The sequence below is a fragment of the Aythya fuligula genome, chromosome 3 (genome assembly GCF_009819795.1).
Source record: "Aythya fuligula isolate bAytFul2 chromosome 3, bAytFul2.pri, whole genome shotgun sequence".
Lineage (NCBI taxonomy): Eukaryota > Metazoa > Chordata > Aves > Anseriformes > Anatidae > Aythya > Aythya fuligula.
In genome coordinates this window covers 52,069,729-52,097,157 of record NC_045561.1, presented here as the reverse complement: position 1 = coordinate 52,097,157, position 27,429 = coordinate 52,069,729, and the positions used below count along the sequence as shown (strand labels likewise).

Genomic DNA, 27,429 nt, shown 5'->3' with positions numbered 1-27,429 from the left:
GATAAACTAATTGCAGCTTATTCCATATAACCTACATCTGATTCCATCTACCAGAATGACCAATTGAATGATCTTATGACACATATCAATATGTGTCCAAAAATCTAAAGATCTAGACTGCCATTAAGCTCTTCACACATCATGTCTGTCAGAAGCAAAACACAGATTAAAAGCCATGTCTGGAACGTCCCTGTTTCATACGCAGATAAATTAATGGTATTTTTGAGTGATTGCCAACAGAACACAATAATTGTTCCATGAACTTGTGTATAAATATGGAAATATGAACTTCTGAAAAGCCAGAAAGGTGTTCTGAGCACTCAGCTAAGAGTAGGTGGCAATTAAATTGGTTATGTGCAAAAACAAAAACAGCAATGTTCAAACTAAACTGATTATACTTGCTAATTTAAAGCAACAGTGTCAGTGATAATATGATACAAATCTCTCTCTTCTAGACGGTACTGGAAGAGGCAGCAGATCCATGAAAGTGGGAATTTTGGTCATTGTCCAAAGGGACAGATTACCATGAAAGAACACAATGACTGCTAGAAGGAGAATTAGGTTTAAAAAGAGAGAGAGAGCACAACAACAACAAAAATACATCTACTCTTGAAAACAGAGAAGAGGTTTGCAGTAGGGAGCAACATAAAGCTCAGATGGTTTTCATTTATTGCTACTGTAACATGTATTGTGAACCCTGCAGTCCTCTGGATCAAATACCAACAATATATATATGTCATATTTTACCAGTCCAATATTTTGAAACCAATAAATTCATGATTAGTCTTAATTATTTTTGAAATAGTAAGTAGCATCCAATTTTGTCAGAATTTCCCTAATAATTAACATTCTCAGAGACCCAATGATTGCAGATTTACCCCTACAACAATAAATCCTCCACTAGGTACTTATTAATATTTGGGGATCTTTAAATTATTGGCATTTCACAGCTTCTGCTATGACTCAAGAAACAATTATACAGTGTCCAGACTATTCCTCTTCCCACAACAAATGATAAAGCAATCTTCTTTTTTAATCTGATCTATCTGTAATCCTACTTACATGTTTATACCATATGTTTTAACTACCATGAGTACCTAAAATATAAATCTCAAGCAATTTTTGCAAGACTATAAACAAAATTGTGCTAATGACTCTGCCTCCAAGTGTTCTGAAAGAAAGTAAAACAAAAGCAGTAAAAAGCTTTAAAAGAAATACCAAAGGTCCATCTAGCAAAGTATCCAATTTACAACAGCAATTGATACCAGATGCAGAACATACAGCAGGAAAAACATAAAGTCATGCTTCTAGAGATGCTTTCTCAGGCTCTCGTGGTATGTGACTCAGGGACTTCCTGAGCCAGAGATCGTCTTTTTGTACTTAACGTCCCTCAACTGTTTTTTCCTCTAGTTTGTTGAGTTGCTTTTTGAACCTATGTAGACTTTTAATCCACTTCAGATTTTTTATATACTCTGACAGTAATACTCTTTGGTAAAAAGTTTCACACCCTAGGTTAACACTGTGAAAATAATAATATATTCAAAAATAAAAATAAAAATCACTAACTTTGATTTGATACATCTAGTTATTTTAATGAAATATACCATCATTCCCTCATTATCTCACTGCCAATCTTCCCTTTTTCAAAGAGTTTGTGCATATTCAAGCCATTCCTCACATTAAAATTATCCTAATTCATCACTGTCCTCTGAGCGTTTTCCAGTTCAACTATGTTCTTTTGGAGACAGTGAGACTAGGACTGCACAGTTTTTCACTGGCTCTTTTCTTTATCACCCTAGCCAACTTAATATTACCTGTAATTTTTAACACTGCTATTCATCCTTTTATTCCAGATAAATTATAAATATGCTGAACCTCTTGGACTGCAAAGGTTATGTCATTTCTAAATGTCCTGCCCTCTTGTATGGGAGGTCTTTACCTTGATAGTAAAGAGAATTTTTAGAATCTCTTCTACAGTAAAAAAATACAAAATGCTATTCTTTACAAAAATGTCCTGAGAAGGCAGAACATTCTTACACCACATCATATATCTGCATATATAAACTGTTCTCTTCTTTTATCTTATTGCAGTGTTTTGAAAAGTAGTAACTACAGGAGAAAGATGTTATTTTCATCTTAACACAGTATTTCAGCTATGCAACAGGCATGTAATAGGGCACATTTGGAAGAAACACAAATTAGGTTGGCAAAGACAGCAGGAAAGTAGTGGTGAGTGCTTCTACCTGAGAGATAGCAACCACTCCATAAAACAGCCAAATTAAGATATGGTTTATATGAACAAAATATCTATGTAGATAAAATAAACTGAAAAAATAATCTCTACAGCAAATTCTTTCGAGAAACAGACAGAAAAAAGCAAAACAGCACCTGTTTCTCTTAACCTAATGGGCATTAAAGGATCAATAGCTCTGTCATGATCATTTGATCAAGATGAGAAATTTGTGCTTGCTGTAGGGCCAGTGGGTCAGCGCCAAGACTTTCCAAGCCGAGAGTCAAGCAGAGACCATATCTCTGCATTTTTCTAGCACATAAAATGACATTTTGGTCTGAACTTGCACGGATCGCTCAGATTCTTCAACCTTTAAGGCAGAGCCAGGCAATCTCTTAGTCCAGCTGAGAAGTTTTCACCCTGACTATAGCCTTGCCCATACACAACAACAGGGCAAACGAGAGTTCAAGGAGAAGTGAATCAGAGAATCATAAACACTATTTTCCATGAGTCTCAGTATTCACAGGGCTATTCCTGTAATATTCACAGGGCTTATTTCTACCTCATTACACAGATCTTCAGACCAAAATTATAACCAATTTTTACTAAGTTCTCCCTCCTTAGGGAATTTAATGGATGGCATGGTCATATAGTCTTGTTTACACAATTCCAGTGTTTTAAATCAAGCTGTGTTTTGAAGAGTGAAGATCAAAAAGTTCTAAAATTCAACATTTTGAATACAAATGTTTTGGTAACAAAATAAATAGTATGATTGATACGTTTTTCTAAAGGGACATTACTTTTTTTTCTATAAATGGGATCAGGAAAAAATAGTTGTAATTTGCTAAGTTCCTGAGAGAAAAGTTTGAAAGGCAAACACCAAGCAAATGGCACACTTTGTCAACTCTTTCAGAATTCTGTACTTTCACTGCCTGTATAATTATAATATATTATAATACCTTATAAATTTTTAAACTTATAAACTTATAAATTGTCTCCTCTAAACCTAAGAAGTCTATCAGAAATGAAGAGATGAGATCAGAGAAAAGACCATTTGCTGTTAATTCCTTTTAAAAAAATTTACATTTGCCATTTTAAACTCTAACAGCTCTAAACCCCTTTCTGTATTATAACAATTACAATTTACAGCCATAAACATAACCTGAGTTAGGGATGTTGCAGGGGTCAGTTTTTTCACTTTTATTTCAGATCCCATTTCTAGAAGCTGATCAATCTGCTTCTACCTAAAGGCTTCACCATGGCAATTCAAAAATGCATTTCTCAGTTGAAGGAGAACCATTTCAACCATTTTGCAGGAATGTGTAAAGTTCTTATGACTTCAGTCAATAACTTCTCCTTGCACAAAAGTGCATATTTTTTCAGGCCTGCCCAGTCCATATCTTTTCAGGATGAGGAGACTAAAAGGTTCTTGAGGCCATTCCTGGTCCAAATAGCTAATGCCTCATTCAGGACAGGAATCTCTCCTTCCTTCCTCAGATACATACCAGTCCGAACTATTACACAAATGTTCCCTGCATACCCAAGATCTAGTAAATACTGTCCTACATCAAATTTCCTATGCCAAAGCAAGCTAGTGGAGAAGCATACAAGTGGAAGTTGATCTATTCAAAGCCAATACTTTGTACCAAACACACTCTGGATTTAGGTCCATGAAAACACTTTACTGGTAATAACAGATAATTACCACTGGTCCAACATACACTTTCATCACCTGACATTTGCCTGCCATGTTTTTGGGATATACTGCTATCTTGCCTGAGAAAAATGTCAGAGGTCCACAGGACAACACTAAGATGGCTGGCATTGCTCCTGGGGAGATGCACTCAGTGCTGGCCCAGCTGCAGCATGCAGACACCCAATCCAGGAGCCAGCTCCAAGAATGGAAGTGCTCTTGTGGGTTTTGGGGACAGTGAATTCTCACTGCACAGCAGCCCCAAGTAAATTGCTCTTCAAGGTTTGATTGTCTGGAAAAATCTGTCCCAAGCTGGTGGTCAGGCCATGGCTCCAAAGCTCCAAAGCAAAAGATGGAGATTTCTCCCTCACTAGGATGTCCCTTGCACGGATGCAGTTTGGAGAAAAGACAAGCTGTGTTGAAATGTAGCTCCAGACTGTGGCTGAAATGTAGCACAGACATACTCAGTGAAGCTAAGTGCTTAAATTTCCCAACTTTCCTTGCATGTGTCACCATGTCTGCCTTGACTAATAAAGTTTTTATTTTGCAACTGTTTCACTTTGATAAATAAGATTATTCCAGAAAGTGCATTAGCACCACCAGTTAACACAAATATGTTAAGGCCTTCCATCAGGGAACACAATAAAAGTAATCAGCACTCACATAGCACTTTACATTTTCAAAGGGCAGTAAAGCCATTAAGTATTATTAAATGTATTTTATAGACAGAACACAGAGAGGTTAAGTGCCTCATCCAGGAGGCGGCAGGATTAGGATGGAGGTGTGGCAGGCTCTTAGCACACTCTCTAATCTTTTCAGCCACAAAATCTTTAGGATAGAGAAGCCTCCTTAAACTCAAGTGCAAGCTTTCTTTCTTGCAAATCAGGAAAAAGAAGAAAACCAGCAACTGAACTTTTCTCAAAGTGATAAAGGAAATAAAACCTTCAGAAATCAGTTGGAGGAAAACTGTTTAGATTGTGAGGCGAAAACCTGGATGCAGTACACTAAAAAAGCATGAATTCTTTCTTAGGTTTTAACATACTCTATGAGCTAGGCAAGGTAACTGCCAATACTAGAACTTCCTAGACCTAAATTTTCTTCCTCATTTATACAAGTAGTTTCATTAAAAACTACTAAGTCATTAAAACTACTAAGTCATTAAAATAATAATAAAACCAACAATAATAATTGTATATGTTTATTGCTGGTGCAGGTTGCCTGGCAGTTTGCTAGAGAAAGCTTATCATGTTGTCTTTACAAAGTAAGGAGCGATACATGCATGTATTTTCTATACAAACACAAATCAATTCAAAAGAGCAACAAAAATTATGTTAATTATTATGTGACAATTTCCTACAGCACTACCATGCTCATTCATTAAAGCATTTTAACTATCAATTATTTATCCCTGGACTGTAATCTGAACATCCAAGACTCAGGCTACCCTTTAACAAAAATAAGATGCTACTTTAGGGCTCCTTTATCACTGAGAGCTGTTCTTTCTTTCAGGGAGTTCAGGATTGCAAATAAAGTGTGCGGGATATTGTCTACATATTGAAAAAGGGAGAACATAAGCTATTCCCAAAGATTTTAAGTGTAGGAACAATCAACTTCATGGGAAGGCTTTTCATTTCAAGGATGGTCTCTGAAACTTTTCCTACACAGTTGAGGTAGGGTGCTATATCAAATGTATTAGCTGCTGACTAAAACATGCAGTATGAAGTAGTAAACTTTTTTTTTTTTTTTCCCCTCTACAACAGTTAATTCTATCACTCTAAATTTATATTAATATTTAGAACAGTTTTATATTAATATTTAGAACAGTTGCAAGTAGGTTTGTGGATTTTTTTTGTGCACGGTGTTTTTTTTCTTGTTGTTTTGTTTTATTTTATTTTTTTAATTTGTCATACTTTTTAAGAGCTCAGTATGCAAAATGTTTTCCTTCAAAAGCAGATCCAGCTAAAATCATTTGTGATGCTGGCTATGCATTCCTGCCTGACTTTTATGAACACAAAAGACATGCTCATAATTACAAGCTGTACTCTCCACCAGATTATTCTCCCCCTCCCTCTTCTTCCCCCTCCCCCCCCCCCCCCAGGCTGATGCTCTTCTGGTCTGTGCTGTTCCTTTAACTGTTCATCCAACGGATGAAATAACCCCACAAGAAGAAGAAGCGATGAAAGACATGCAATGGGCAGCCAGGGAACACCAACCACCTTGGATGAACCCTTGTTATAAACCTGCTCCAAGATTTGAGGTCATATCCAGCATGACTCAGATTTTTTTGCATGCTTAGTTGAATTCAGGCCTTTTCACTAAAGTACATGTTTGTGCTCCAGTCAGAAACTAAATCGAATATAAATAAGTGATGTGTTTTTTGACTGCCAAGAACCAATCATTTGAGCAAAAGCTTTTCTGAAGCAATTGCTCATCAAGTTTTTAAGAAAATGTATAGTCACTGGATACGGACAAAAGGAAGCAGACTGAAGTGGACTCTTTCACGGTACTGTAAGTGACCACAGCATGACCCTGTGAGGTTTCAAATGTATGCTTCAAGACACAGTTATCAAGGGAGATGTTTGAAAAACAAAGATCAGCCTGCAAGACTTGCCAGTTTGCTAGTGGTATTTGCTGCAGCCCAGGCTCATGAAAAAGTCCATGAAAAACCTCAGGCCAGACAAAGGCAGTGCAGGCATGCTGCACATACTAATGGCTGGGTAGCAGGGTCAAGGTGGCAAATGAATTAAACTTGGTTAAAGTGAATCCGAAGACCTCTTCTACCACAGTCAGCTCATTATAACTTCTTCACACCTCAGTTTCCCTGCAAAAGCTAGGGTATAAAATATCTCCTTGATTTCATTTTTTATGCTTCTTGTTCTATTGATTAGAAAAGGTACACAAAGGACCTGAAGGTTGTCATTACACATTCGAGAACACTTTGGAAAAGAGATAAAATTATCTTTTCAAGGTAACAAACAGTGATCATCATAAGCTACTCTTTTAAACTAGTATTACTTATTTATTGAAGTAACTAGAAGCTGAAATTAATGATTACTAACCTTATAATTTACCTGTTTCTTAATACATCTAAAATCCTGATTTTATTTTATACTATTTCCTTTTTTTTTTTTTTTTAAACTCTTTTTCAGTTATATTTTCACCATTTTGATTTCCATCTCCATCCATGGTTGGAATCTTGATAAATGTCAGTTTTGAACTGAAGACCTTTTTTGACTACAACTTTCAGGTGATGGAACTGGGAGGGCTCTCCTCTTTCTTCTTTCATTCATAAAATCCAGTGAACAAAACACAAAATTTTCTGCTCCTCAGTCTGTTTCCTCCTAGGACCTAGGGTACTTACCACTGAACCAATTAACATTCATTTCAGCAGCATCTGAAGCTAGCAGAAAAGCAGACTATTTTGCAGCCCAAGGAAAAGAAGAAAAAACTGTCAGGTCTATACTGAACTTGAAGATTAAAACTGCTTCAAGACCACAAATAGAAACTGCTCAGAACATAATGTGCTGTACCCAAGAAATGGAGCATAACCTCAGAGTTCATGGTCTGGTCATTCTTTATAGTCATTAGGAAATAAAACTAGCTTGACTAAGGCACCTGCATCCATTTTATTTTTTCAGATTGTTCACTTTTGGAGAAGTCCTACTTTTCCCTAATGCACTTGTATGTAACAGAAAAAAGAAAAAAGAAAAAAGAAAAAAGAAAAAAGAAAAAAGAAAAAAGAAAAGAAAAAAGAAAAAAAAAAGAAAAAGAAAAGAAAAAAGAAAAAAAAAAAAAAATAAGTATGTATACTTTTGTATACATACATGTATATTTCATGTTCATTATGTTGTCCTAACTATACCAAACCAGAAATATACACATGTGTGTGCTTAAAAGTTTTCCCCTCCTATAACATTCACCCCTCCATGACTGGCTTTGAACAGAAACCAATCTCTGAAAAATTATCCAAGAAATTGTAATGACACATCAAAGAGAAAAAAGACAGCAAAATTAATTGCAGCAATTTCCTTTAACCACTACAACAACAAAAGCATTTTAGCAGCTGTGTGGGAGTGTCACCCTATGACAGAGCAAAAGAATACATTGCAGGGAAATCAAGACTCTGGAATGCAGCTGGCCATTTATATTCATTTTGTTGTCCAGGGAAATCTAATAAGTTAGCAAGCAGCATGTTCCCAGAAAACACATCATTCACTGAAAACCCCTTTTTGCATGCTCTCCTTCAACATATAACAAATTCAAGGAACATTTCAGCATCTACTAAGCAACCTAAGGAAACTCACTGTATGGACCTGCCTGAGGTGTGAACACAAACATTGCTCTTGGAGAACCACCACCTTGTTCTCAACCAACCCAAACTGCTGAGGCACATACTGAAGCTGGAACTTATTGGAAGCACTCTGACAGAATATTTACATTTGTAAGTGACAGGTTGACAAGCTTAATACACTCAGGAGAACTTGTCAACTTTCACAAAATAAATATAAACAAATAAAAACAGGGTGGGTTCTAGCAGGGAACACATAGCGTCCCTCTCAGCTATCTTAGTTTTCAGCACTCCACCAGGCACCTATTGCTACTCAACATTTCGTACCTAAACTTCTATGAAATCTAGGGCCTTTTTTTTTTTTTTTTCAAAAATTCTTTTTTTCATTTTAAGCCAGTGACTAAAATATTCAAAATATTAATTAAATGCATTCCTTTTATCTCAAATGTTTTATTTTACCTGGGACAGTTGCTATTTAGCAAAAATATAAAGAAATGTCATTTTTTATTAAGTTAAAAAGATTCTTTTTATTGTTTGGTACTGTCAGGAGACAAAGATATTAATTATTCACATAATCCTGATGGAGACATCTGGAAAAGTTTTGGAACGTTGTACAAGTTCATCCAAACTAACTGGACCTATAAATCCTAATTGTCATCCTTTGTCAGTACTGAAAGGTTGCATGGAATTCCATTACTTAAAAATATCACAGTAATATCTTCTAGCAAGTATGATAGCAGGGATTAAATATTAGAAAAAAATATATATGTAACTTAAAATTCAGCAAGTTTCATCTGGAATTATAATTTGATTTTTTTTTTCCCCAACCATTAAATTGTGGTAGTTTTTATCTTCTTTCTCATTTACAGAGAAAATGTTATTTATTTTGTTTTTCTTTTCTCTGTTACCTGGTCTGGAATGTGAATTTGACAAATTCCTCATGGATGAAAATAAAACATTTAGCTTGGGTCAAGAAATGGAGCCACTGTTCAGACATAGCCTTGGATATTGTTTTATGACTTGTATCACCCTACTATCACAAATATGACCTGCAAGACACAAGTTTATTGATACATAGAAGACCTTTCCAGGCTGAAGGCTCCTATCCCCAGAGGCAGAAGAACTATGTTTGGTGTAGGATCCATGAGATAGCAAATATGTGCTACTAAAATGATGTTGCCCATATCTGATGATATCCAGAAGGTTTGAGGGGCTGAAGCTCTTCTATACTGCTACAGCTAATATATGCTTATAAACTTCTACAAACACAGTTAAATATAGTCCTACCCCTATAAACATCAGTTACTCTCAATCTGTTTAAAGAATCTGAAGCGAAGAGACAGTGTCACACAGGCAGTTTGTTAATAAAACAGAAATCTTCTCATCAAAATTATACTGAAATATCTAGTAAAGCACCAATATACTTCTGACATCCCAATACCAAATGATTTCAGAGAAGTTACTGATGAGCTAATACCATTATCTCCCACCTACTTAACATCAGCACTTAAAAGATACTTCACAACAATACTAGTAAATAAAATTTCTCCTAGGAAAGCTGGTAACAATTATTCACTGTCAGCTGAAGAAGAGCAGATCTGAATTAATCAGACTGCAATGACGGAGTTTTACCAAAATCTCTCAGAAAGCCCACTGGTAAACAAGGTACAAAAAGCATCATCTGGAGTTCAAAGAAAAGAGCACTCTGACTGAACTGTCTGCTGAAGTAAGATAGTCGGGGAAATATATTTATGTTGCCTGGCAGTGGCTCATTCAAATGTCAGGATCTTTCTCGAATGCTTGAGTACAAGTGGTCCCTTCAGGGAAAGAGAAGGAGAAGAAGGGGAAGAGGATGGGGAAGGGGAAGGGGAAGGGGAAGGGGAAAGAAAAAAATGCATAGAGTGGAACAAAGGTACAAAAACATAGGGAGGAAACATGAGAAACAGATTTCATCTGTTACATATTTTAATATGTTGCAGTATTTCAGCTTAGCTATAATTCAATTTTTCTTAGAGGGACTTAGGCAGCAGTATCAAAGATTGATTCTTGTGATAGCCTTGCACAATACCTGGATAAAGTAGCAAGCAAAACTCCTGCAAGATATGAGACATTGTGGCAACGAGTAGCATTGAGCAGGAACATGTGGAACATTATAAAAAAATAATAGCAGATTGAATTCTTATTTATACCTGTAGGCTAAGAGTCTTCAGATTTGTTTTTGTTTCACAACAGGGATATTTAACATGCTTCACAGCATTCCCATGCAGCAGACAGAATCCTCTAATAGTAGTTTAGGCTTCAATAAACTGTGTTACATTATAAGGGAGTTGTATACCACTGACACAGAGAGACATTGGCAAAGTCAGGAGCAACAGCAGTGTTACTCATTGGTAAGGCAATATTCTTCCCAAAAGACTCACAATAAAAAACATAACACTGCATGTATGCTTGGGGAAAAAAAATAAAGGTGCATTTGGTGTTCATATCAGAGTAAAAGATTCTACATAGCTGTGCTTATATGAATACCAAGAGGGTAGAAAAATGAAGGTGAATGAGGCATTAATAAATATGCTGGGTTTTCACTGGCAGCTCTTCTCTGTCAGCTGAGAACATACCTAGATATATGGCTTTTAAAATGTGCCACACATTGATTTATTGCACCATCTCCGAATGAAATACTGAAGGCTTCCTTATCCTCTTGCAAAATTCTGTCCTGCAGAAGAAAGCTAATTCTGAGCTGCCCTTTCCAAAAAGTTTGCTACATGCTTCTGTTGCTTCAAATCACTATTTACTACCCACACAGACCAAGCTTAGCCCAAAGAACTTCCATAAGTTTTTGTTGTCTTTGTGGAAGACAAGGGCAGAACAGCTTCTCAACAGCATGCATGAGAATAGACAACCACAAAGTAACTCAGCAGAAAGCAAACCAGATGCTTCCTCTATAATCAAAACAGCAAATGCAGATGAACAGCCAGTCTTTGTCTCCTGTGAAGTAGTCTCCTGTACGCTAGAGTTGGAGACTAACTGTGATCCTTTGTGTACTAGGATGCATCTTGATAAATCACCGTGGGGTCTTCCTTCTTTCAAAACAAGGAGCTAGGGGAAATTACCATGCTTCTTCCTCCCTCTCATTCTCCAACCCCTCACAGCTCTGCCATAATATTTCAGAACGTATTTCAGAACATTCAGATCAAGCAGAAATACTCAAAGTTTAAATTACACATCTACTTGACCAAGCAGTATAAAGACTGCAAATGGTGCCAGTAACTAGTTTTTTTTTTGCCTTTTGTACAGGAAAGATTGGAAAAGACCTCTCTGTTGAAGCTGAAGTAAAGAGAAATTAAATTAGAAAAAGGCTTGAGTTAGAGCTGTATTTTACCATTGACACTACAGATAATGTGAGCACTTCCCTTTCTAGCACCCTTAACACTTGCCTGATCATTCCTGGCCTACTGTCACCCTCACATTCCATCTGACTCAACTGTTCTGCAGTGAACTGGACTGGGGAACTCACACACATTAAAGGCAAGTTGAAACACACACCCACACCCACATTAAATGTATATAGATATATATGTAAAAAAAATACAGATGTGTGCATATATATATATAAAATATATACATATAAATATATATATATTATGTTATATATATGAATGTATATATATATATATATTCTTAATGCAGATAAATTCTTCTAATTTGCACAACTGTCCTAGCTCAGGCAGAAGCAGCAGGGTAGGAACCACTCTAGCCATCACTGCAACTGGAAGAAATGCTTGTGAAACTACAGTGTCACAGCAGTTGAAGCTGATTTCTACCAGCAACTGCAGTCCCACCTCCACCCCTTTCCCTTGAGTTGCATTCACACTTGTATACTTTTGACTATGCAGTGCAGCTTATAGATGTTTTACAGCACAGTGCTGGTATTTGGACAGCTCAGCTCCCTTCCACTCCTGTAATGTCTGGGCCAAAATGAGGCAGTAACAACTGCTGGAGATGAGGGAAGGACTGGACTGCAGCAGTCATCATTGGACCTTTCTAAGCTGCTGATCAAGGTTTACATTACCAGTAAACATCCTCTTAAAATCAATGGAGCTCAAGCACATGGCAGTCTAGGCAACACATGGCCAACCTCTAGCATGCTGAAGGGTATTGTGTTCTATATGTGATTATTCTTCCCAATCAGTGCCTACTGATTTCCAAAGTGCATCCTACAAATCTATGTGAAACACACTTGAAATATCACTTTTGTAGCAATGAAAGGAGATTTCAGAAATAGGTCATTCATGCAGTAAAACTATATTCATTTACATTAGCATGGTAATATTATTATTTTGGGTATATTCAGGTCAGTTGTTTCTAATAGAATGAATATATCTAGTCAGAAACTGTTCAGCGTTTTTAGTAAACACTTGGCTCACTTGTCAGTCACCTGTATGGCCATTTCTCTATTTGAAGCCATGCTTTCTGAGGGATAGCAGCTGTTTTAGAAGATGTTTCATCATTAGGCTATTGACAAGATTTAATATTCTTTGGAAAAAAAACTAATTAATCATATTCCCTATTCTGTGAATCAAGTAAAATGAGATATCTTAAATATTATTTTTTTTAATCACCTCAAATGCTCCAGAATGTAATTTAATGGGGAACACCTCAGTTTATCTAGAGTCTAAGTGAGATTTTGAACTGTACGTTTCCCCTTGTCTTTATATTAGCTTTATTTCCAGGCCTTGTAACTTCCTACTGGATTAACTTAAAAAAACTCCAAACCAAAAATCCTATGCTACAGAGACAAAATCACTGAAATTTATGTCAATAGGTTTTGTTTTCTTTTGTTTCTGAGATCAGCCTACTCATAAGGAATACTACATAACTGAAAGAATCGCTGGGTATCACCCTCATCCCCAGAAGTGCCTAGATAGGGAAGGGTGCAGGACATTCAAGATATTCATTCCTTCTTCCTGGTTCTATGACTCCTCTCTTTGAGAGGCTTAAGAAACTACAGGTCTAGACCCTGGCTCTAGGTGAAGCGATAAATAATTTGTCTTCATCTACCTGCTGAGTACTGTTGTGGACAGCTCTGTTTATCAGAAGGAACACCACCTTCCATAAGGAAGAAAGAAGACAATGCTTTCTTATGGCCACTTTTATCATAGAACAAACTTCTGGAGGAGTGATTTCTCATTCTCCATTCCATCATCGGATATGCTTTAACTAGCTTGCTTTTACTAGCTTGAATTCACAGCAGTTTGTAACTAAAAGACAGACAAAACAACACACTCTTTGCACACATAGTTCATTTCCTGGAGAGATAATCAGAGAAAATAAATGAACTGTGTAACAGATGTGTTATATAATGCACCATTGTAGCAACACAAACAGGCAAGAGTCTATCTGGAAAAAGTCCACAATAATTCCTTCTTAATTATTTCTGTGTATCTTAAAAACCCCTACATATCTAATGTGAGACTTTACTGAATGGCTTGCTTGAACAGAAAACTAATACAGATAATATTCAAATAACCTCTAGGTTGGAATTACAGATGATTGTGCTCAGATATGTAGCACTGGAAAGAAACTAAAAGAATTATGCTGAAGTTATTAAACATCAAGTAAAAAGGGCCAATTTATGTGAATTATGTGAACAGGGAACAATGGGTATGTGCGCATGCACATACGTATCGCATCAGTGCTTTCCAACAATTGCATATTCTTTTTGTAAATTATTTTCAGAAATAAATAAATCAGGAAGGATCATTACTTACTGTTTACTTAGAGTGGAAATTAATGAGCGTTTCCTGGAAAGCTCCAGGGTTCAGCATAGCTGAAACCTCTAAGACAGCTATGTTCATCCAGGAGTGTAAATTATTTATCAGCTAAGGGAAAATACCAGAAAATGTTTTTATAAAGGGATCATTTATTTTAGAAATGAAATAAGTTTAAGTATTTCTTTCATTAAATTTTAGATTAAAATATTAAGATTAATAAGATTAATTTAGATTATTACTGTAGATCCTCCCTTCTGTCTCTCTTTTTTTTTTTTGCCCAAACCCATAGAATTTCATATTCAATTGTTTAATATCAAAGAAACACGTAAGTTATAGAATGTTCAATGAACTCCATTATATAAGTAGTTTTTGTTAAAAGAACATTAGTTCCTTCTTAACTGTTGGGTATTATTTCTAATCTGTCACTATAACACAAAAAGCTAAACAAGATTACTTATATATACATTGTTTCTTTTAATTCAAATACTTCTCATTCTGGAAATTTCTGAGCAGATTCAGCCTTATAATAGCACTTTGGGTCTTGGTTTTAAAACTGCTGTGCACAAAAAGAACCTTATGTATGTGAATAGTTCCATGATCTTATGAAATGTGTTTAGATTTACAAGATAATTTCATATTCAGATTTAAATTTATATTTTAGCAAATACTAATTTCAGGGATATTCAGATAAACATATGTATTTGAGGTTCATGGCTCTAAAGAATGCCATAAAAAAAAAAAAATGTATTTATTATGCTGAGATAAAAAATGGATGATATTGGAAGCTTTTATTAATTGTTTTCAGACTATTCACTTCCAAAACAAAGAAGGGAACTAAGACATTTCTGGGAGGACAAACATTATAGCATTTAAAAGGACATATTGGGCTGTCACAAAATGTCACACATGTTGTGACAACTTTTATTGATTTGTCACAAAAATGTAATGAATGTTAGCTAAATGTTAACTAAATGTTAGCTAATTTCCTTATTTTTAAACATTAAAAAACATATTGGGGGGGGGAAGGTGGGTGAAAAGAGAACTTTCAGCGCATTTTACATATTCACCTCCATCTTAACAAAAGCACATTTATTTAGAAGGGCAATAGACATTTCTTGTTCCTTTGCACAAAGAACAATAATTATAGCTATGCAACACAAGTGAAAGACAATTTCTGTCATTCTTGGTATCTTATTACAGCTTTACATTACATTTATTACAGCTTTTTATTAAGCACCTAGAAGGCTGGATAACATGCTTGATTTAATAGTTCTTTGCAGTCACCTTTCAAAGTAACTACCTCTGTGAATGAGAATACAATAATTATTTAATATCATAATTTTGAAAAAAAAATCACCTCACATGAAATAGCGCTCTTAACTGCAGCCACAAAACTTTGCTAAAAAGAAATACAAGCAAATGATGCAAAATGGAATCAAGTCATGACTTAATAATGTTCAGAATCTCATTCATCTGGACAAAGAAATAAAATCTGGAAAGCTGCAGAATTAGCTTTATGACTTTATAAGAAAATCTAGTGAGAATTAAAAAAAAAAAAAAAAAAAAAATGTTGCAAGCCATGCATTAGAAAACCCTCAAAGGTATACTTCTGAGATTGTTCAAAGACTCCATTTATTTTATGATTAGGATCATCACCAAATAAAATTTAGTAATATTCCTAGTATGTAAACCAACAAGCAGATAGATGTTATGGGGAAAAAAAAAAAAAAAAAAAAGTTGTGAAGAGACTGATCTAAGTCTAAGCAAGGTCCTTGTGATTGATGAAACTGAGGAAACTGGGGAATCAGTCACTACCTGGTCAAAGAAGAATGGTGATTTGACTGTAATCATGGAAGAGCAGCTTCCTCAGCAATTCAGTGTTTCTATCTCTACAACATTTTTATCTCTGCAATATGTACTTTATAGTCATCCTTCTGGCAAGTGACAGATGCTGATGGGTTTGTCGGACACTGGCTGTGTCTCAGACAGAGGAAGGAAGCAAGTAGTAATTCCTTTTATATATGTGCATATAAATACTTCACAAGAGCATGGGCTTTTACTGATCCCCATGTACCAATGCCTGTGATCTTGTTATCTGCCTCAATTCATCTTCTTTTGCATTTCTTTGGCTTCTTGTCTGCAGCAAAACTGCCCATACCCAAACTTTTCCTGTACCCACACACAGTTCTGTTTCCCTGCCTTTATTTCAAAAGCTCCTCACCAGTCACCCAGATGAGTCCTGGCTTGCCCCTCAGCAGTGCCCAGGTCCAGGCTAGGTTGTGGAGGAGACAGTGCACACAACATTCCACTCGGCAACCCCGAGGTAAAACACCAGCAAGTTTTAAAATTTAAAAGTCCTTTCAGAAATTCAGCCTAAACATAACTTCATGTGAAACATTTTGGAATAAGAAAATGTGATAGAAAATACACACACTTAATGTTATTAACAGACAACTATTCTTTCTCCTAAAAGCTTTAACCTAGATTCAGAAACCTTGAGGATGAAAGTTGAGCTAGGGCATTGTTTTCTAAATACTTTTCCCCTCTTCACCTTGTTTCCTCTGTCTGAAAATTTACACAATTGAATCACTCCAGTTTGAACATATTCTTGTACTCCACGCTGACACAAAAGTCCTTGGGGGAAGACTGGAGCATGAAGCTCAAAGACAATGGCTTGGAAGGGGAAAATGGACAGGGACAAGGGCACATCTTCAAAGAGACCCTGAACAAACTACTGGCCTCCAGCAAGAACCCTAGGAATATGTAAGAAGTCCAGGACTGAGTTGCTGAATTTATTAGATTCCCAGTATCTTCTTCCTCTGATCCTGCTGCATTTGATACTTTTTCTCCCTGTTGGAGCCTTTTTGATGCTGGTCAGCCTGCTAACTCCAGCTTTGATGCAGTTATTTCCCCCTCTACACTCCTACACTCCTAGAGTTTGAAAACATTGCATTTGGATACCTCTTACATTTCCAGTATCAGAGCTGTTATTCAAACCCTGGTCCTTTTCCTCCTGCTATTACTGTCTTCTAGTTTATTGTATCAGCTATTGAAAGCATTGCCTGTTTATAGTTTTTGATCCCACACATGCCTGCAGCCAAAGTCTAAGTACCTTTCTGAATACTTCTGCTGAACTGTTCCTTCTCTGCTTTGGCTTTTTCCCACCTGACACAAGTTCTCAGTGCATGTAGCTCTCCCCCACTTCTCCCTGTTCTTTAGAATCCTTTAGAATCAGTGTCTTCTCCTCAGGATCTTACCAGCAAACCGTTGCACTACATTGTCTGGTCCTTTTCTCTACTTTAAATTTCTCTACAGGAGGCAATACACCTCCCTGTATTTCAAAAGCACTAAAAGACAATTCTATAAATAGTCACAGTAAAAGCTACTTGCAAGAGCAGCTTTGTCTCACACAGTACCCAGAAGACGACCAAGGAGGAGAGAAAGGGCTGTTGTTTTTTACACAGTATAGACATGAAAGACTAAAGATGCCTCACACAGTAAGAAAACACAGTGATGAAAAGCTTTTATATGATATCCAACAGTTTTAACCTTACTCTGTTGCCTCACATAATTGTGCTATTGCATGATACCTCTCAATCTGCTGTTTGAATACAAATGATAACTTACTATGTTATTCCATTGTAAGGACTGATTCTCATCTCTTGCATTCATGGCAATGAACTGAAACTTTACAGAAATGAAATTAGCAAAAAGCATCCATAAAGTGAGATCCGGGTGCTTGCTAGCATTCCTCTTTCACTTACAGATGTATTGGCTTCCTTTATTTTCAGGGTATTAGTTAGACTATCACTTCTACAGATTAAAGTAACTGATAAGCAGAGGATTATTTTTTTTCTAATAGCATTGCTGCAAAACTCCACAGGAAACCTACTAGTCAAAGGAGATATTTTGCAGCTATTTTGGAAGGTCTGTTAAAAAAAAAAAAAAAAAAAAAAAACTATTACAGCAGCTGCAAGTCTTGTCTTTTTCAAGCTAATTGCAAATTACTGCCATAAGGACTACTGCACATGAAAACTCTGCAAATTGCCCCATGCCTAAACACATCTAGAGTTACTAAGATACACCATTCGTGTACAAGGTTGCTTTCTTTCCATTACATGTTCACTTTTTTTATTTTTTTTTCAAGGTTTGGTGTCACTGAAGTGCAATGTAAAATTGTGGCTATTGTTGGCCTCTTTACATACTGTTCCTAACTTAACAATCAAAGCAGTTTAGAAGGTCAAATAAGAAAACAATATCTTTAGAAAATAGCAACTTCTGTGGCTTTGAAACAGAAAAAAAAAAAAAAATCAGTGCCAAAATGTTTATCTCCTCGGTTCATGAAGCCATAAAATAAGTACAACACCGTGAATCATCTCAAAACTTCAAAGCTTGTGTGCCCAGCGTACCATTTTAGGGCTATTAAGTTGTACAGCTACTGTACTTGTGGTAAATAGTTATACAAGATTGTAGCAGCAGTGCCAAAGATTTCACCCTTACAACAAAATCTCCTTAAAGCTACACTCTACCATGAGCTCACTGTGTGAACTCGTTATGTCTCTTACCATCTCAAGATCCTCTCCACAAAAAAAAAAAAATATATAAAAATAAAAATAAAAAAAAATGTTGACCATTGGCAATACCATCCTCCTTTAGAGAATACAGAACTTTAGATATAGATATTATGATATAAACGTAAGTGAATAAGTGAATAATAAAGCACAGTGAGTTAATTCCCTTGACATATCAGCATTTCTGTAGAAAAGCTAATAAATGGTTTTGCTCATTGTATAAAAGACCATGAGCAAAATTCACTAAACTAAAAAAAAATAAAATATATATTATTCAAGATTGAAGGTGGTAGTATATCCCCAAGATGTTATGTAGGCTAAGGAGAAAATAGAAAGACATGTTTTTCAGGAATACATGATTCAGAAATGATCAAGATGGTTACTCATCTACTCTAATACCTGTTAACGTGTGATTTTTAGTGATTTGTCCAAATTAAATGGTAAAAAGCTCAGTTTACATGTGTACAAAAATTCTAGCCCACCACAATCTGTTTGCACCTACACTGAGTGCAGCTGCTTGCTATCCCAGCTGGCTAGGGTAATCACAAGGCATCACTACTGTCTTAAAGAGGCCATCTGGGAGGATTTAAGCCAAAATACCCATTAGGCCATGTAAAGAACAGGTCCTGTGGGGCATCCTGAATTTTTTGTGTATGTCATAGGACACTACAAGTTTTTTGCATGTGTCATCTGGCAAGCCCATTTGTATCAGTGGTCAAGGTTTCAAAGGAAAATTAAAACAAGCTTTTATGGACTTGGCATATTATGAAATGCACTGTCATGGGAGAACTTTGCTATGAGCTCAGTTAACAATCGTTAACTTGTTATACATGTACTTATCGTTAATGTGTTATACTTAAATACTGAAGACTGTTCTTTAAGGTTAGGCACAACAAGCTGCCACAAGTTCTCTCTTCCATAGCAATTTGTCAACATCATCAAGACTGCAGAGTCATTTTATGCAAATTTGTTAATACGAAGTCAGAACTTTGAACTAAAGCTGAACAACTTAAAATAAAAATTTGGATCAGCTGTCACTTTTACAATAAGGGCACATCTGCAAAGCTACTCACTTCAATTTGGAGACTGTCCTCAGCATGGCTTTACAATAGGTCTCTGTCCATGTTGTACTAGGCAGCTGATTACAGTGATTTCATTATTCCTTTTTGCAGAATTAAGTTATTTCTAACAAGTCCATCTTCTAATTAGCTGTTTTTTCATCCATGACCACTTATTTACATCATCAGAAAGATTGGCTTACCAAAACAAGGACTTTACAAGTTGCCTTGACACACTTGCTCTTAACACCTACATGGCAATATAAACTCCAAACACAATCCTGAAAGTCCTTTTTAAGCTGCATCTTCACTGAATTTCTGTTCTTTTAATATCATTTTCTTCTATCCTCAGCAAATATGCTCTCAACCCAGCAACTCACATCAACTTTGCTCCTTCCTATCCATCTGCTAAGAGTCTGCATTTAACTAAATGAACTTGTGCAGTGCTTCCAATGTCTGAGAGATGTGCGTAGGAGAGGTTGCTTCCTGTAACTGCGTTTGGTACAGGTTAAAAGCACATTCGCTCTTTAGAAAAATGTTTTTATCCTGGCTTCTGAAGCTTGAAACTGTAGTAAATTAGTTGAGAAAATAACTCAGTGGAATCCCACAATGCTGTTGGACAAAGTAAATAAAAGAAAAAGCAGTTGCTCGGTTTCTCTGTTTATGTATAATGAATATGAAAAAACAAGCAAACAAACAAAAAAAAACTAATTAATCAGTATTGTGTAATTCCTAGTAATAAGACGGTATTCAAATGTAACATACTGTAGAGGTGAAAATATAACTTATGTTATCAGAAACATTTCTCTTAAAGTACAGCTATTACTGAATAGTACATTAGTACATTACAGAAGAAAACTTCAGCAAGCAATCCAAGCAAGAGTCCTCTTTGAAAGATGATTATTACTTCCATAAATTAATATAAAAACTAAGAATACTTAGACTTTTCTAGAACCAAAAACATCCCTATCCTCCCCCCGAAAAAAAATAAAATGAAAAAAAAAAAAATCTTTCCAGAGCTATGTAAAGAAGCAAATTTTAGAGACATATAAAATATTGGGTCTTAATTCTTTCTAAAATACATTAATTTATGCTTTTGGACATGTATACAGTTGTGCAAATCAGGATACCAAGAACCAAAGAGTTGTCAAGCAAAGACATATATTCAGAATACCCAAACTATTCATATTCTGTGTTAAAACTTTCATTTGGTAAGATTATTCGTGAAGTGTCAAATTGATATAACTATGACTGGGAAGGGAAGGGATTTTTATTTTTTTTTTAAAACGAAGTTCACCTGTTTTATATCAAAATTCACCTGTTAGAGTGCTTATTCATGTATACACAGAGACATTTGTCTTAGTTTAATTAGTTTAAATGTAAAATACATTGGACATACATAAATAATTGATAACCTTCTACATTTGGTTTTCCAAATCAGAAGTTTGCTTAGGAAACAAAAGATATTATTTGGCAAAGCAAGCTGGGTTTTGATCTTTCCTGGATGTAATCATCTTGGAACAAGAAGTTTCATGGAGATTTCTGAATAAAAAATAGATTTGAGTTCCCTAACACTGTTGCTATATACCAAAACACATTGTGATTAATTACATTAACTATCTAAATCAAATGTCAGAGAAACAAATGTTTCCAGTTGGAAAACATACTGAATTTAGAATGTGGTGTATTCATACTGGGTGTAAAGTAATGTGTTTTTTTTTGTTTGTTTGTTTGTTTATTTTTTTTATTATTTTTATCAGTTAGATTAATTATCTCTCTAAAATCAGTAGATATATCATTTGAATTCAGCTGTTTTGATAGTGTATCACTTTAACATTATGATCATATGTTCATCTTCCAAAGACATTTTCTAAAGGCATTATCCAAAGCACATCAAATTAACAGAAGAATGCATCTTTGACTTGAACAGATTGTGGATCAGGCTTTAGCCACTGAAAGAATAAAATTCTCAGATGATTTCCTATGAGATATGATGAGAAATGGAACACTTGGAGGTTCTCATTGGTCATCGCTGGAGCCCACAAAGTGACATGTGAAAGGTGCTAAAAAAGGAACCCATAAGGACTGGAAAAGACTCAGGTTTTATGGGTTATTGATTTAGCAAGAACAATCTTGCCAAGTTTAAATGCAGAAAAACAGAAAAAGGGCATAACCCAAGTAATGCTGTTGAGGTAATGTACTCTGTAATAGTGAGTGAAAACTGTGGAAGTGTTCTCCAGCATCCTTTCATAAGACAGCTACATTATTTTAATGAAATAAACAGCTCCAGTAAAAACTTTAAGAAATCAGAATCCCAATGAATTTAAAATATAAATTATTGTGTATTATTTACAAAGTAAAATTACAGGATCTGTAATAAATTTTTAATAACCATTTAAATGTTAATTTATTGAAAAGAAACCTTGTAGACTGACACTTTTAAAGATGATGAACCTTAATTATGAAACTGCACTCTCAATTAACTGATATTAATTAATTAAACTACATGAAAAAATGTATAACATAACTTCAACCAAAATGGTCTCTCTATTCTTAAATTCCCTCATAGAAATGAGGGATTAAAGGTAAGCAACTGTGATGCAACAAAATATTAAAAATAACAGCATCCACTTCCAGTGGGAAAAAATATTCAGAAAAAAATTGCTATTCTGTATCTCTTTTCAGACCCAAAACTTATGGAAGAGTTCTAATTTATGTTTGAAACGGTAAACTGACAATTAAATTAATAATACTGAAACTTATGGGCTTGGGAGAAATGTTGAGATATATTACAAAAATCTGAGTAAACATGATCTCAAAATGGAACTAAATAATTAATGTATTTAGATTGAACAGATTAGATTCAGTTTTTATTAATTTATTTTAGCTTAAATTTTTGTTTGTTTGTTTTTTAATCTGAAAACAGTATTTATATTCCCCAAACCATACAATATTCAATCATGCAGAGAAAATATCTTTTCCTGCACTTACAGTCAGGAAAAGATTTAAAGTCACTTATATTGTCCTGTAGTTTTCTATCAACCGATATGACATGAAATTTGTGATTTATTTTTTTAATTATTTATACTTGGGAACAATTAGTGTGAAATTAGGAATTTAAAACTGTATCTGTAATCATGTCATGATTAGCCTTTTATGCTCCACTGGGGCTCTCTTTCCTTACCTGGAACTCTCTTTGCCCAGTTGATCATGTGCACTAATTCTCTGTCTGCAAGGTTGGTCAACAGGGTCATCATAGATGCTTCGTTGAATGGTCTGTTTGGGTCATATTCAGAATAAACTATGGGTGGCTCAGCTTCCAACAAGGCACTGACCATCTGTTCTGCTGTCAAGGACAAGGCTGGACTGTTCTTCTTGTTATGTTTAACCACTAGTGGACTTGTCCAAAGGGTGGGAGCTCGCAGCTCTGTAGAAGTAGCCTCCCCGTTCCTGGAATCTTGTTCCTCTCTTTGCCGTTTCTGTTTCATCATTCGCCCGCCTCTGCGGTCTTTCCGGATTCCTAGAGACACATAAGAATATAATGAACTCCTTTCCTTAAACACAGGCATTACATAAATATGGCCTCAGCCAATCAGAATCTGTTGTTGATAGACCTATGGAGCATTAATGCCTGGTTTATTTTGTCAAGGCTTCTTCCTACACATGGAATCTTACATGAGTAGTTGGAGAGAAAAAGTATTTCAAAAAGTATAGTGTCAGGAATAGTGACAAAAGGAAGTCAGTACCTGGAAATAAACATCTTTTTTTAAGCACAAACTTCAAGGTCATGTCCCAGCCTCTAGCATGCAACTCTTCAATGACTGATCAATGTTACTTCATCATCTGAGTGGACTAGATGGATCACAGAAGTAGCTCTCAAAAACTATCCAAGGTTTTGCTCAAGTTCACCAGTTTTAGCTAAACACTATTACTGACGAGTGTTTGATCTTCCTAGTTATGTAAGAACTATCCAGAAAGTTCCCAGCATAAGACGGGCTTATACAGCAATAAAGATTGCCATATAAGCAGATAAACAAAAGCAAGAAAAGGGAAGATAATTGCAACCTCCAATCTAATGTGGGAGACCTATTGTCAAAAGTCTGTTACAACTGGAACAGAAACTATCTTTGTCATTACTGCACATTTCTGCAACGTGCTTAGCACTGAATGACCCTAAACCTTTGGAAATTATCAAGTCAGCCATACTAATTAGAACAACAACATAAGACCTTACAGTAGAACAAAATCTCCCTTTGTGGAAAGGTTACAAGCAAAATATAATGATAAAGCCCACACGGACTCCAACAAGAAAGGGAAGATCACGGCTGCTTCTCAGTGGAGAAGGCACAGGCATTCTGAGGCTGAGTTAAAACCTTAAACCAGTTATCGAATGGGGATGGGGGATGAGTAAATAATAAGGAAGGCATACAAGGAATTGAGCTGTGAAGAGAAGCCTATGAAGGATCTAGCTTGCTTGAAACCATACTGAGGCAACCATTGCTGCTGGGTGGGCAGAGCCTGCCAGACCATCTGTGTGGGCAGCCCATGCATGGACCGCACCACACAGTATTCACAGTTCATTAGTCCTAACTGAAGCAGATCACTAGAAAACAAAGTGTTTTCTACTACACAAGTGTAGAAGCTAGGCCAACCCTTCTTTCTCTCCCTTGCTTTTTTTTGTAAAGAGATGAAGAAGCTGACCCACCAAGTTAGATGCCTGCTATTTATAGTATGTACAGCAACACCCAAATCCCATTTCTGAAACTGAGAAAAAAGGAGGAAATAATCTGCAGTGTGGTCTTCTTCCATTAGGAAATCAGAGCCTCAGCTACTGAGTCTCTCCAAACGCCTGTCAAAATGGCAGGAGGACTAGTCAGAGCCTTGTAGGTAGTTCCCTTACTTCCATTTCCAGTGCTGGGTGGGCACAGGGGTTATTCTGGAGTTCCCATGCAATATGTTCCCATGAAAAGCTGTACCATTCCCAGTTTGATAATCAAAGGAATAAAGATCTATAGAGAAGAAGGAGGCAAACTATTCAAGAAACAGAGGAAGGAAAACAATAAAAAAAAATAAAAATAAAAATAAATAATAATAATAATAATAATATAAAACTTTGAGAACTGCTGGCAGTTGAAGGAAACAAATACAGGTCTTTCAAATGGATGGGGGAGAGGAAAACACAGTCTTTGCTCAGATTTTTCATACCACAGAAATATAAGCCTTTAGGTTCCCAATTTTTGTTAGTAGCACCTTCATCCCAAAATCAATATTTGTTTGTATAAATGTTCAGATGTAGCTTTTGGATTATGTCAGCAGGTGTCCTTTCCCAGTCTCAAAGGAACAGAGTAGATCTTTAGGTCAATGTGCCTATTTCTTTGAATATGGTGATATTTTCACTGAATTAGTACTTGAAGATTAATAGATTAATTAGACTTGAAGTCTAATTCTTTCAAAATCTAGCAGGGCTCCTGATTCCAGTCTCTCAATTTTTCCATACACAACAAGTTCAATGAATCTTTCATCACCCTTACTACTTGACCTCTCTACATTTTCCCATTAGTTAAACAAGTTGTAAGCCAAAAGTTTGCATTGCATCACTGCTCCCATTTTTCCTTCAGTAATACCAAATTTTTCTTACCACTGGACTATTTCTGTTTAGAAGATGATCATTGCTATCAAGAAAAAATGCTAGACTTATTTTGGCAAAATATCATCCTAGTGTTATTCTCATTGATAGCTTACTTCATTAGACTACTCAAAAGTAGTCATGCTCTTCCATAACAGATATTTTTGTTGTATGCTTTATATCACTGTAACGTTGTTGAATAGAATTTACCTTCTGAAATATGCAGACATAATCATATGAACAAAACCACATGGTTTGTATACACTAAAGCATTTGCTAGCCTTCCCACATCCCAAATTCTACATCTGCACATGCAGTAATTTCCTTTCGAAGAGTTAGTAGTATCCTTGGGGCCTACACTGTTCAACATACTCATAAATAGATAGACTCAGTACTGACATAGTTCAGAAAGATCTTAGGGTTACAATAATACTATAAAAACATCAGATAAGCTAGTTTAGAAAGTAAATAGAATGTTGGAAGTTACCAGGAGAGGAAGGGAGGACAAAGCATATTCATAAATCACAGATTACGTTAACTCATGAGACACACTACAACGAACACTATATGCAGTTCTGTTCTTCTCATTTAAATACATATATATGTAATACATAAAAAGCGATAAGTGAAAGACATGTAAGATTATCTGAAATGTGGAATATGTTTGGTGCAAGAAAGAGATGAATTGATTAGGTCTGCCTGTCTTGCATTTAACATACAAACTGACAAAATCCAGTGTAGCAAGATGAATGAGATATGAACCCAGTGGAAGGTTCAGAACAGCTGACAAGGTTCTTCTTCACACCATGCAGAAACAAAGCTGAACTTGTGAATACATTAGACATTGGTATGACAGTGAAAGATATAGGTCATTTTTGCTGGAAAAAAAGAAACCATCAAGGGTTAATACATGCAAGTAGAGTACCTTTGGCTTAAGTCTCTATGCAATAGATTACTAGAAGGTAGGGAAGAATTTTCTTTTGTTTTGCTTTAAACGTATTCCAGCCATGTCTTGTTGTGTAAAACAAGGATAGGATGATAATTTGACATAACAGAGGACAGATAGCAAATGTAAGCATGCTAAATTTACAAATCAACTAACTTCTGAGAGCGATAGTTTTATTTTTAATTTATCTGCACTGGGTTCTCTTCACCCTGAAAAACATGGTACATTGACTGAAGTTGAACACAACCTGAATTTTGAAGAAATGCCCTGCACAAATCATTTTTTTTTGTTTTTATTTCATGAATAGTAATAATAATAATAATAGTAAATCTAGGAAGCCTACATTAAATCTTGAAGAGAGCAGATCCGGAAAAATAAGAAGGGGACAGTACACATTCCTTCTGCATCATTTCGGAAACATTTATGATGATGGACATAAAGGTCTTTGAATCTGTATTAGCATCACACCAGTAAGAGATTTATAGAAATTGCTACTAACTTTCCACTTATCCCGTGGATGGTTACACAACATAGTGATTATGTTATTCATTTTCTTTGGATGAAATAGAAGTGAATATCTCTCTGAAAAATGTAAGTGCTTCCAAATCTCCTTCAGCTTACTCAAATTTTATCTCTTACAATAAATAAATAAATAAATAAATAAATAAATAAATAAATAAATAAATAAATAAATAAATAAAATAATAATAAGATAATATCAATGCACAGTCAGTAATTCCATAAAAAAAAAAAGGACAATTCTATTGAGCTAGTTTCATTGCCAAAAGTGACATGATCTTGTAAGTTTGATCTTTTTTAATAATATGAATGCATTAATTTTGATTCTACCGTTCCACCAATAATGGAGCTTGAATTGCCAGATATTAAGAAAAACAATATTCAACCAAAAATGGAAGTTCTGTGTACCTTACAAAGGCTCTCAAACAATTTCCACTTCATTGTAAAGCTAAAACAGACAAGATTTTTAAAAACAGTAATGCTTCATATCTAAGTTCAGCCATGGAGACAAGCTGCAAAACTGTTGAACAATTGCACACTCCTGGAATTCAGTAGTACCTGACCAGCAATAAAATTGAATAAGGATTGTAGAATCAAACTTTAATCAGTGAAGCACTTCTGCTGCATTTGCAAACAGGTGATTAAAATAGAACAAAAGATAAATTCTAGATTATTAAAAAAATATATCCTAAATCACCAATGCATTGGACAAACATGGAATCTCAGC

At 35.4% G+C, this 27,429-nt stretch overlaps 1 protein-coding gene across 1 annotated transcript in view; it reads right to left on the bottom strand.

Annotated features, from left to right (window-relative positions):
• Positions 1-27,429, bottom strand: part of ESR1 (estrogen receptor 1) — a 111,252-nt gene that overhangs the window by 33,680 nt on the left and 50,143 nt on the right. The window contains exon 4 of the mRNA XM_032184990.1: positions 22,796-23,131. Coding sequence (XP_032040881.1) covers positions 22,796-23,131 — 336 coding nt within the window. The remainder of the gene's footprint in view (positions 1-22,795; positions 23,132-27,429) is intronic.